The 13,419-nt window shown below is 38.1% G+C and overlaps 1 protein-coding gene across 1 annotated transcript in view; it reads right to left on the bottom strand.

Annotated features, from left to right (window-relative positions):
- The window catches only part of Pdzd8 (PDZ domain containing 8), a 65,363-nt gene that overhangs the window by 31,829 nt on the left and 20,115 nt on the right, over nt 1–13,419 (bottom strand). The window contains exon 2 of the mRNA XM_059255826.1: nt 10,274–10,396. Coding sequence (XP_059111809.1) covers nt 10,274–10,396 — 123 coding nt within the window. The remainder of the gene's footprint in view (nt 1–10,273; nt 10,397–13,419) is intronic.

Here is a 13,419-nt window from a genome sequence, read left to right as displayed (position 1 = left end):
CCTTGTCCAGCCTTGATATGAGGGTTTGTACCCAGTCTTACTGTATCTTGTTAGGCCATGTTTGGTGGATATCCCTGGGAGGCCTTTTCTTTCTTTCTTTTTTTTTCTGGAGGGAAAGGGAAAAGGGAAGAGGGGAGGTGGAGGGAGGAACTGGGGGGAGTGGACAGAGAGGAAACTGTGGTTAGGATGTAATATATGAGAGAAGAACGAAAGTGTTTAAAAGAAAAGGCTGTTTCAAAGAAAAAAAGAATGGGTAATTATAACAATAAATAATTACTTTTCTGAGACAGAATCATAAGATATGTCAAGTACTGAAAAGATATATCAAATGTTTGACTATTGTGTTCCATTATAATATTGAGACAAGATAAATTTCAATAAAATATAAAATGATTATTTACTTGATATAGACATAAAAGACTATATTAAAAGTATAGAACAAAATAAATGCCAAGTGAAAATCATTAAAATATTAAAAGATAGTATCATTAAGTATTTAGCATTATTCTTAAAAATGAGAATTTACCCATAAAAGGTGCTATTTTTCCTACTCAATAGTCTTGGAGGATTCACAAACAAATGCAAAATAGAATTTTTTAACACCTAAACCAGCTCCTCTTGTAAATGAATTTTGAAATTTTGTATGAGCAGGCTTCCATGAGGAACTGAACATTTTACCATAAATATGCACATAATGCTATCCAAAGAATAAACTGTTTCTCTTTTTTACATTTTTAAGATAAAATGGGCTTATATTTATATGCTCATTTATTTATTTTATAAACTTTATTATAAAATTTGCAAATATATGGAAAAAAACACACACCCTTTCTATTAAACTTTCATCTGGAAACTGCTTCCCCTAATATGTGAAACAAAAACCAGGTAATATAATTTTATAAGACTTTATTCGGGCTGGAGAGATGGCTCAGAGGTTAAGAGCACTGACTGCTCTTCCAGAGGTCCTGAGTTCAATTCCCAGCAACCACATGGTGGCTCACAACCACCTGTAATGAGATCTAGTGCCCTCTTCTGGCCTGCAGTCATATATGCTGTATACATAATAAATAAATCTTTAAAAAAAAAAAGACTTTATTCACATAATTAAACACTTTATTTTGCCTTATGAAAAACAAAATAAGGCAACTACTTGTTCTAGGAGGATGTCAGAGTGGTGGCATGGCTTGACTCTCTCAATCTCTCCCATAAAAGCCCAAAATGCAACCAGAAAACAAAAGCAAGCACATCAATATCTACAACAAAGCCAATAAGCACTTTATGTGAGCGCAGTGAAACTCACAACACTGCAATAAGAAATGGGTAGAAAGAGTGTGGAAACCATGCTTACAGACAATGAAAACCACCAAGCACAGAAGCCTGCTTTGACATAAATAATTAATCTTAAAAAACTGGCAGTTTGTGGTTTTTTTTTTCCCTAGTCTACCAACACCATCCAGCTTGATCCTAGTTCAGGACTATTGCTGCAGAAAAATAGTGGTAGGGGCAAGCAGAAGGAATCTGAGGTTTTAAGGATTGTTAAGTAAAAGGAGACACTGTAAAGCCAGCAGAGAAAACTGATAAACACAGCACTTACTACATACCCTCAAGCCTGGATGGTACCAGAATTACAAATGACTCCGGACTCCTTGTAGTATGTTTTTGTATTTGTACGACAAAGCAAGTCTGTGACTACTTGAGATCTATTACTAGACTAAACTTGAGATCTATTACTAGACTAAACAAATGAATCGAAGTGCTGATGCTGTTCAGAGTCATAAAATATAAAATGGGGGAAGAGCCTAGAAAAGCAACAATTTCATGAGGACAGACTAGAACTGGACCTATCAGGGAACTCATGATTTGCAAATTCTTCATATTTATGTGTGTGACATTTATATATAGATGCTATATCATGAGGCACTGTACGCTCAAAATGTGATTCAAGTTGCTTTTATCAAGTATTCTATCAGAGTAACAAGAAAAGTAACTAATACAGAAAACTGGTACCAAGAAATGGGGCTACTGCTGTGATAAACCTGACTATGTGGTTTGCAGGTCTTTAGACCTGGCTTAAAGGAGGAATGTGGAAGAATTTGGAACACGGGGTTAGAAAAGCCTTAGAATGCGATAAGCAATTAAATGGGCCATTCTGCTAGGAATCTGGAAGACCAGAATACTGAGGAAAACGTAGACAGTAAGAGGCCCAGATGATGATGTTTCAGACTCGGAACAAGAACTGTATCAGGGACTGGGCTAGACGCCATGTATGTTACATTCTGGTAAAGAGTGTGGCTGCCTTCTACCAATATCCTGAGAACTTGAGCAAGGCTGAATTACAAAACAATGGACTATTTGTTTGGCATAGGAGATGTTAAGACAGGAGAACATTCAGGCTGTGCCATGGTTATTGCTTTCTACTCTCATACAAGTCTGCAGTGAAAAAGAGAAAAAAGTGGAGCAGGAAGTTATAAAAATGTGCAGTTTAATAAAGAAAATTGTGAGTGAATTTAAAGTTATAGATAAGGCGGGTTCAAAACTAGCTATAACTAGATATTACTAGCACCACAGAGAAACATTGCTCTGTACTGGGACAAGAGGAAAGGTGTTCACTCATCAAAGGCTCTGTCTTGTAAAAATACGCTAATTTGAAAAGAGTTTAAGGGGATATGCAGCTAAAGGGGTTCTTTGCCTAAGGAACTATTTCACTAGGTCAGACACAAAGGTAGTTCAACTGTGGTCCAAGGGGACCAGGCTTCATCCCAGGTGAATGTAAAACCTGGCAGTGTGATCCATGTGGCACTGGTTTTTCAGGAATGAAAGCTGCAAGATTAAGGGAGTTATAGAAGTTGCACCATGGTTCCAGAGAGCTGCTGAGGCCAGGCAACATATGGCAGAGCTAAAGTATCTGCAAAGAGAATCCTGCCTGAAGCTGTGAAGGTAAAACCTAAGTTGTAATGAATACTCAGAATGCTGCAGACCCAGAACTATAGGTCATCTGCTGAGAAAAAAGGTGAAGGCAAGGAGCAGAGATGGCCTAATAGAGAAATTGTGTGCTACAGGTAGCAGAACTCAGGGATGGAGTTACCCAAGCTCTTTGGAGCCCAGATATAGTAAGGAATGATCAGACCAAAGCAAGACATACCCAGCATATGTTTAGCATCTGGGACTTGGAGAATATGTCTGGGCTTTTCATTTTTTCCCTTTTTTGTGTATATGCTATACACATGCAGATGCTTATACTCTGGAGCATGCACATGAAGGCTGGAGGATATTTTGGGTATCATCCTCTATTGCTTTCCATCTTATTTTTTTAAACAGAATCTCTCATTAAACATGAAGTTCTTTTTCAGCTGAGCTGAGAGGGCAGCAAGATCCCAGGATCTGCTTGTCTCCACACTGCAATGAGGGGGTTAGAGGTTCATGCATCTATGCCCAGCTTTTAAGTGGGTGCTGAGGATTAAAACTTAGATTTTTTTGCTTACATAACTATCACTCAACTTTGGACATCTAGACAGTGTTGGATTAAAGTTAAAGACTAGGGGGAACTTCTGAAGTTGGACTGAATACACTTTGCCTTGTGAGATAGCTTAAAAGTATTGTGCTTGAACATCAAGTTGACAAGAAGTAGATTTGAGATTATTAATCTTGACTGTTAGATTTGACAGGTTTTTAGAATCATCATGCAAAGAAACTATGGCCATGACTATGGGGAGTTCCTAGGTTAGGTTAATTGATATGGGGAAACCCACCCTAAATATGGGCAGCACCAATCAAAGGGCCAAGGGTCCTGGCCAAAGGAGAAAGAGAGCTGAGCACTATCATTCACCTCTCTGCTTTCCACCTGCTGATTCAATGTGATTAGTAACCTCACACTCCTGCCACATGCATGCCTTCCTCACCATGATGGACTGGACCCTCAAACTGAGAACCCAAACAATCTCCTCCTTAAGTTGCTTTGGTCAGACATTCTATCACAGCAACAAGAGAAGTAACTAATATAGACAGTAAGGAATTGTAACTGTTGAGAAAAACTATAAGTCTTGAGATTACAATAACAAGAAATAAATGGGGGTAAGGGAGGTGACTTGGAAAGAGAGAAAGTCAATGCCTGTGGATTTCTGTATATGTATTATACTTAACATCGAAAACAATAAACTTTTAAAGATGTATTTTTAGAACCCACTAAACAAAACAACATCCTAAAAGCTGCTAAGAGAACACAGGCCTTAGAAAAGAACAAATGTGACTCAGTGAAAATTTGACCTGAATTAGCACCATCCACCTAAAACGTGAACAGACTACTCTAAATGGACTACTTCGGAGTACAGGACCCTCACAACAAAAACTTTACTGATCATGTTCTTAATTTGCTTTTCAAAATATAACTGGTTGATAAAATCAGCCCCTCACTGTATCTATTACATCACCCAGTATCTTTCACATAACAATATGAAAAATCCCTCTTAGAATTTAGGGCCAGAATCATTTTCTCTTCAGCATGTGTAATTTATCAGAAAATATGTGAATCTTAGGAAAATGACTACCTTGATTTAGTAGCTCTATAATATATGCATATTTTAAAGTATGTTACATAAGATAAACACACTTTGTCAGTTAAAAAATTTAAAAAAGTAAACTAAGAGATTCATTAAGTTTCATTTGTAGTGGGGAAATTGATCTCTACATAGCTGTTTTTGAGGTAATTTACCTTCTTTTTTTCTCCCCCTTAAAGATTTATTTATTTATTTCACATACAGTGTTCTGTCTGCATGTATGCCTGCTCGCCAGAAGAGGGCACCAGATCTCATTACAGGTGGTTGTGAGCCACCATGTGGGTGCTGGGAAATGAACTCAGGACCTCTGGAAGAGCAGCAGTGCTCTTAACCCTCTCTGGCCTCAGTAACTTACCTTCTTAACTACACTTGAGTGTTACAACCATCACTAACTCCAGTCCCAAGGGGATCAGATGCCCTCTTCTGACTTCAGCAGGTACCAGACATGCACATGGTGCGCATACATACTACAAGCGAACCACTCATACACATAAAAAATAAATATATCCTTAAAAATTTGTTTATTTCATTGAGAAAATACATTCTCAAAATCTTTTAACATATTTGTTTGATAAAAAACCTTCACGCATGCTTTTAAGTCTAAAATTACTTCAAAATAAATAGCTAAAAATGTTTAAGAACTATTCACACACAACTTTTTCACTATTTCAAAATGAACAGTTTAAAAAATAAAGTCCTCACAATAATCATGGCTGACCATAGATGATGAGTATCATATTCCATTTCATAGATTAGGAGAAAATTTACTGGAACTTTTTTTTTTTTTTGGTTTTTCGAGACAGGGTTTCTCTGTGTAGCTTTGCGCCTTTCCTGGAACTCACTTGGTAGCCTAGGCTGGCCTTGAACTCACAGAGATCTGCCTGCCTCTGCCTCCCGAGTGCTGGGATTAAAGGCGTGCACCACCACCGCCTGGTGGAACTTTTTTTTTTTTAGTATTTATTTTACTTATTTATGTGTGTGTGTGTGTGTGTGTGTGTGTGTGTGTGTGTGTGTGTGTGTGTGTGTAAGTACTAAAATCCCAGAAAACTTCAGCTCATCATAGCAAGCCAATTCAGAACTTTACCTACTTATGTTCAAATGGCTACAGAAACACTTTTAATTGTCTTGCATTTAAAAACTTTTTGAATATTCTATTCATTACAAACTTTTTCATATCACTAAGTCATTATGGTGAAAATTATTTCAAAAGGCGTTAGGCCTTTACGTCATCTCTAAAACATAAAATTATATGCTGTGGATATTGTTCTGTATAAATGAAACACTGATTGGCCAGTGGCCAGGCAGGAAGTATAGGCGGGACAAGGAGAGAGGAGAATTCTGGGAAGTGGAAGGCTGAGTGGGAGAGAGACACTGCCAGCTGCCTCCATGACAAGCAGCATGTGAACAGATGGCAGTAAGCCTCGAGCCACGTGGCAAGGTATCGATTTATAGAAATGGATTAATTTAAGAGATAAGAACAGTTAGCAAGAAGCCTGCCACGGCCATACAGTTTGTAACCAATATAAGTCTCTGTGTTTACTTGGTTGGGTCTGAGCGGCTGTGGGACTGGTGGGTGAGAAAGATTTGTCCTGACTGTGGACCAGGCAGGAAAATTCTAGCTACAATTATAAGTATTTTCTGGGCTTTCTACAAAAGATGCCCTTTTATTGTTCTTTCCTTTTGTCCCTTCTGCTGTCATTTTCTGTTTCAGAGATGATAATAAACTATGATTTTTATATTCAAAACAAGGTAACTGAAATACTACGAGAAATTCTTTAGTATGAATCACATAAAACCTATCTGAATGGGAAATTCTATTTTTATATTAAGTAAAAAGAATTCTATCCTAAGGAACAATATAAGCTTTAATAAGAATGGGAGGTGTGAAGAGGGATGGCTCCGTGGTTAAGAGAAACTGCAGTTCCCAACACCCACTCGGCAGCTTACTGTCCATAACTACAGTTCCAGGAGATCCAGAACCCTCTTGTGCCTTCTGCCAGCACTAGACACACACAGTTCACTTACATACATGCAGCCAAAATCCTCACATACATAAAACAAAAATAAATAAATAAATCTTTAAAAAAATAATAGAACACATGGATAATCTTAGCTGCCAACTTAACTGAATGTGGGATCAACTAAGATGCACCCTTCTGTGTGGGTCTATAAAGTTATCTCCTGGGGGACTAACTGAGTGGGGAAGAGCCTCCTTCAGGGTAGGGAACACCTTCCCATAGCAGCCCATGTGTAAAGAGATCCAGGTGAAAAATAACACTGTGGTTTCCTGCCTGCCTTTATTTCCTACTGGTGAGAATGTCTACCCTATTGCTATCATCCTTTGCTGACATCAGAAGCCAGCTTCTTTAGTCTTCCAACATAGACTAAATACCAGTGGCTCTCCAGGTCTTCAGGTCTTCAGTGCCGGCCAGTCTCATAAATTGAGAAGCTACCTGAGTCAGAATCTCTAGTGTACAGGCAGCCATTGTTGAACTAACTAGTCCCTATCGTTTAACAAACTCCCTTTCTTTTTTTTTTTTTTTTTGGTTTTTCGAGACAGGGTTTCTCTGTGTAGCTTTGCGCCTTTCCTGGAACTCACTTGGTAGCCCAGGCTGGCCTCGAACTCACAGAGATCCGCCTGCCTCTGCCTCCCGAGTGCTGGGATTAAAGGCGTGCGCCACCACCGCCCGGCATAACTCCCTTTCTAATATATATTTATACTATCTGTTCTCTTCTAGAGACTCCTAAGTGATACCATACAGAAGGAATACTTAGGCTTCAATATGAAGCCAAAAATGCTAGGATGAGTTGAGAATAACAACTTATTTTCTGTTTTATATAAAAAACACATTTAATTAATCCTTAATTAAAATGAACAATGACATTTTATCATAAAGCTAACTTTTATGTTTGTATTTATAAAAACAATGCATAGAAAGTTATTTTGATGGTATACTCATTCCAAACATGAAGCTGACACCTATTTAAAAGTGCTGGCTACTATCCCAAGCATAATATGGATAAACAGAAGAACACTGATAAAGTATTTTCCCTACTTTCCCTTTTAACTCAATTCTGTACTCTAAAAATTTCAATCTAATTTGTGACAAGTGACAGTCACAAAAATGAACTATAAAAACATTTATAGTGAAAAGTTTGGGTCACACTGGCCCCTGTCCATCATTATAAACCCAGTTCCCTCACTCTTCCTTGAATAAGTCTACTGGTTTCTTCTACATTCTTTCAGAGATTCAGCAAGCAGTTCCTTATTAAAATAGAGGGTTGCAAATATTCCACAAATTCTAAGTGCTTTTCTTTGTACCATTTATTTCAACTCAACATGGCCTGTATTAATGCCTACCTATTCTTTCTCAGTGCCTAATACAGCCTTTGATTCCTTAGCAAGGCTTTTAAGTGAGGAGCAGCTTAGGCACAGCAGGACTGTGAACAAAGGCAGAGTCAAATGGTTACAACAGACACATAATCAACCCTTAAGCCTGCTGTGGGATGTTCTATATGGCAAATGCTTTGCTCTGATTGGTTAGTAAATAAAACACTGATTGGCCAGTAGTCAGGCAAGAGGAAGTATAGGTGGGACAAGGAGAAGAATTCTGGGAAGTGGAAAGCTGAGTCAGAGAGACACTGCCAGCCGCCGCCATGACAAGCAGCATGTGAAGATGCCAGTAAGCCTCGAGCCATGTGGCAAGGTATAAATTTATAGAAATGGGTTAATTTAAGAGATAAGAACAGTTAGCAAGAAGCCTGCCACGGCCATACAGTTTGTAACCAATATAAGTCTCTGTGTTTACTTGGTTGGGTCTGAGCGGCTGTGGGACTGGTGGGTGAGAGAGATTTGTCCTGACTGTGGGCCAGGCAGGAAAACTCTAGCTACATAAGCCCTTCCAGGAACGTTCTGACAGAAGAACTAATTTCTTTCTAAATACCTAGCCTTGTACCTATGGTATTTGTTTTATTGTACACTATGGTTCCTTTTATGATATACACAGCATATGGCCTCTTTTTTTCAGTTAAAGACTCTTGTTAAGACTTTCTGACAGAATGAAGCATAAACTTCAGTTACCACAGGACTTAAGAAAATGAGTTACTATATAATCACTATCTATATCATAATAATTAATCTATTTGCAAAGACTCAAGTGTATTAGGTACAAAATATAACCCTAAGTACTCAAGTACTTATTTGTATTATGAGTTAGAAATAAAATTTAAAAGTGATAAGTAGTCAGTGGTATAATCAAGTATCACAGGAATGTAGCCTAAGGACAGTGTACTGTATTTAGAATCATGAGCAGACATTAAGGAGGATGCTTTTCAGTGTACCAAAACAGGCTGGTTTCAAAAAGCATGCAGCAATATGGGCCAAGAAGGCAGATGACAGGCAGTAAGGAGCTGTCCTTTAAGACATCTAGGCTGAAAGTAGCAGGCTGTGGTCCAAATCCAGGCAACTGTCTTTTTCATTTGGGCTATCAATAGATATTACATTTTTAAGTGGTTAAAAAATAAACACAGTACTTCAATACATGTCAGGCCCATCCATTTATACATTGCCTGTGACTGATACACAGCAGAGTTGGGGAGATACAACAGGCACCAGGGGAAATCACAGTGCCCATAACATTTGCTACCTGGCTTTTTATAGGAAATCTTGTCAAACCCTCTCTTAAGAAGGCCTGTATAGCTGACCACTGAGTGAGGGGCTGAACAGAAGACACTCGTAGATCAGGGGAAGATCTGGATGTCATCCTAGAAGTGAGAAGGAAGCTACTGAGCTTTAAGTGGGAGAGTGACAATTAGATTTGCATTTTAAAGGTCATTCTGCTGTCATATTGGGAACTAAAAGTGTTAGGAGTGATAAAGCTAGTGTAGTAAATAACTTTGACAAGAAATAAATACAGCTTGGACTCTGGTGGTAAAACAATGAGGCTAGGAAAGACTACTTCCAAATGCACATGGTTCAAAGTCTGGTTTAATCACTTCAGTGAGCATTTTTAACTGTGGTGATATATTGTGTACCCCAAAAAAAGCTTACCTGGGGATCAGAGGACAGAGCCAGCCACTAAATTAGACATAGAGGTCAGGGAGTGGTGGCACAAACCTTTAATCCTATCACTTGGAGGCAGAGATCTATCTAGATCTCTGTGAGTTCAAGGCCACACTGGGCAGTGGTGACGCATGCCTTTAATCCCAGGAAGTAATATGGCAGGACACAGAAAGGCATATAAGGCGTGAGGAAACAGGAACTCGCTCTCTTGAGGCTGAAGATTTTGTAGAGGTAAGCTAGTGGCTGGCTGTTCTACTTCTCTGATCTTTCAGCTTTCACCCCAATATCTGGTTCTGGGTTTTTTATTATAAGATCTTTCAAGATTCATGTTACATTTAATAATCATAATCTCAAAACTACTATGCCAGGAATGCTCTCCAAAAGGAAAGGCTAAGATAAAAATGTCAGCACAGCACTGTACATCTGAAAACTTGGGAATTATTGCAAAATAAATACTTCCAAGTGTCTTTCTAAATGTGATTTATATTTTTGCAAACTGGAAAAGACTATTTTCATTAAATTTATGTTTAAACTATTTAAAGGTAAAAATAATAAAATATAAACTAACATAAAAGCAGAATAAACATAAACAGTCTTTCCGTACATTTCTATCATACTTTCTTGCCCACATGTAGTAAAGAGAAAACAAAGAACATACCTGCTACATTCTAACAATGTAACTTTAAGCCGGCCTTCAGTAAGTGCCCACTGTTGGATATGGATAAGTTCTTCATCTTCTTCAAATCCTTGCAAGGCTTGGTATGGAAAAAACGGCTTAAACCTGACAAAAGTAAAGATAAGTCTAAATTTCTGAATAATAATCATAGTTTAGAGCACAATGAATACCTACCTGTTTAACAAAAGACTCAAAACATTTAATAGTGCATTAGCTCTACAAAACCAAAGTATAACACAATTGGAAGCCAATGGTGCCTTCTCTGTATCATCCAGGAGTTGTGGTTTTGTGGATACCCTTACTAACAAGCCCAGGACACTTAGAATACAGAAAGGGGAAACTCAGAGGCATCCAAAAGGCCCTAAAGTTTGAATGAATACAGATTCTTTGGATTAGATGAGAAGTTCCTACAATACATGATCAAAATTCAGAACGCATGGTCAGTGGACACAAAATGATAGTGGTTAGTACTTAATAATGAGATAATAATAACATAAACAGCAGCAAAGGCAACTACTGAACCTGCTATTTGCTGGTAATTAGTATTGCTTTGTATGAGTTATCTTTAATGCTCACACTCCATACATATTGGGTGTTACTGAGCACTCCCCTCTCCAGATAGTGAAGCTTAGAAAGGTTACTAAAGGTTTGACTCAACCAGAATTCAAGCTAAACTGACTTTATCAAAGCCTAAACTATGAAACATCTCAGCTACCTATGACTTATTGGAGCACTGTGTGGTTATTGTTAATAACCTTTTTTCTTATGGAGATGCCTGTGCTGAGTTACAAATTGTAGGAGTTTAAAAAGAGCAAAACTTTAACTTCAACCACAACTCATAACCCTCCATTAAAGCAAAGGACAAAGAATATGAGAAAAAGCTGGGCTTGAAGCTCTGTGATGTTCAATCTACACTAGCCATGACATTTACCTATTCAGAAAATTTTAAGGTTTAAAAGAACAAAACAAATGTACTATGGTTTTTCTTGAAGGACGCTGATAGAGGAGGGAAAGTCCTGTTTTCCAGTAAATGTGAATAAAGGGAAAATCTACTGAAGGAAGAAGTAGAAACACAGACAATGCTTGTTGCTTTCTACTGGTTTTAAATTAGAACAGAAAGCAGAAAGCCTCTCAGTTTCTCCAAAATATTACACTAATTTGCTTTTGAAGCCATTTGACTCAGACATTTTCCAAATTCTCTGAGACTAAAAAAAAGATCACAGGAGCATGAGTTAAACAGTGTATGATATATAGTCTAATTGTATTTATTAATGCCTATAGTGTTTTGCTAAAAATGTTTATGCAAAAAATACAGTAAAATAAGTAAATGTGTGCATTCTATTTAAGATATGGGTAAAAATACAATGAACAGGATAAAGCTGTCATTCAGCAAGCCAGTCAAAAGAATCAACCCTGAGTTTTGTTGATACACTCATGAGAGACCTGCCCTTTCCTAAACAGAAACCAAAGGGGTGTGGATTGGGGGGTGGGGACAGAGAGGGGGAAGGGAGGGACTGGGAGGAGAGGAGGGAAGGGAAACTGCAGCCAGGATGTAAAATTTATTTATTTATTTATTTATTTATTAAAGGAAATAAAATAGTAAAAAAATAAAAATAAACAGGGTAAATCTTGGGGGGAAAAAGAACATATGGCTTTCAAAACTGTTTAAGACAAAGCTTTTCCCTACCTGTAAGGAAGGCCAACAACTAAGCAGGCTGCTTCTACTCTGCCTTTGCCTTTCCATTCCTACCACCTCCTGCCAAGCTATCAATTAAAAAAATGTTTCTTTTCCCACTCAGGCTTGCAGAAAATTAGCCTTCTTTAGCAAGCTACCCGCACTTCCTCCTACTGTAGAAAACTTAAATACTAATCTTATGAAGACTAGAATTAAAGGAGACAGACAGTATGAGATCATCTAACTTGCTCCCCAGTAAAATCTTGTGAAAAAATTTTAAAGAAAATTAAAACCAAAACAAAGTCTCTGAAATGGTCCTAAGGGCAAATAGTAAATGAAGAAACATCTATTCAAAAATTCTATAAAAACTTAGTAAGAAAGACAAGTCTGATACTTGAACCAAGATGCTCCCTTTCTCTCAATAAGCTCAGAGAGGCAGATTGTGCTCCAGACTGATACAGCTTCAAGTGAAGGGCTTTGTCTCTAGGAGAGAAGATTGATCAGTGTTCTCACCAAGCCATCAGCTGCCTGTTACAAGGCTAAGTTCTCCACACTGCAGTAAAGAGGCATGATGACTCTGTTCTTTGATTTGTGGAATGAGGCGACTTGGGTAGGGCACCCTGAGGAGACAACACTGAGGGCCTGATTGCCTGTTTCCCAGCCCACAGAGTTCCACAACCCAGTGCTCAGTTCCTAAAGCTGGGGTTTCACCCAGAGAGAAGCCTACTAATGTTTCCTTTCAACCACTACTTTCAGAGTCTTGGCACAGATACTGTGCTGAGAGGAGAAGGACAGAACAGGTCAAAACTCTTTTGAAATTCTTTTCTAACAAGGCTAATGTGGTGCACAATAGACTACGGAGACTCACTGAAGATTCAAGGGTTCAAGGAATATACACCCTATAGACTCCTGAGCTTCCACAGGAAAACCAAAATATTTTAAAAGAGCTGGGAGCATCTTTCCTAGGATCAAACAAATATCATGTGCTGACCAAAGAAACTACCGTGGAAGGAGTCACACTTTAATTTGATTAGTCTAAAAAACAACAATTTATACTTCAAAGCACTGTCAGAAGCAACAGACTCATGAGCAGACGATGCTTAATACTGAAAGGAGACACACTGTCCAAGAAAAATCTAGACAGTAACTAGAAAACAAGCAAACTAAACATGCTGGTACACGCCTACAAACCAAACCTAGCACAAATCTTAAGTTGAAGGTTAACCTGGGCTACATGATAAGATCCTGTTTCAAAGATCACATGTGGTAACAAAGTAGAAGGGAGAGTTTGCTGAAGTGGTACAGGACTGGGAGCATGTGTGAAAATGTCATTAAAACTCCTGTCTCAAAAACAAACAAAGCAGTTACAAGCACTGGACTAAGAGAGACCAGTACCCATGAACTCCTAAAAAGTATTACCTGAAACTTCTAGTTTCTACCAAAAAAACTACAA

This window comes from Peromyscus eremicus, chromosome 1 (assembly GCF_949786415.1).
Source record: "Peromyscus eremicus chromosome 1, PerEre_H2_v1, whole genome shotgun sequence".
NCBI classification, from domain to species: Eukaryota; Metazoa; Chordata; class Mammalia; order Rodentia; family Cricetidae; genus Peromyscus; species Peromyscus eremicus.
The sequence above is the reverse complement of the archived record's forward strand: the minus strand, read 5'-3'. Positions and strand labels throughout refer to the sequence as shown.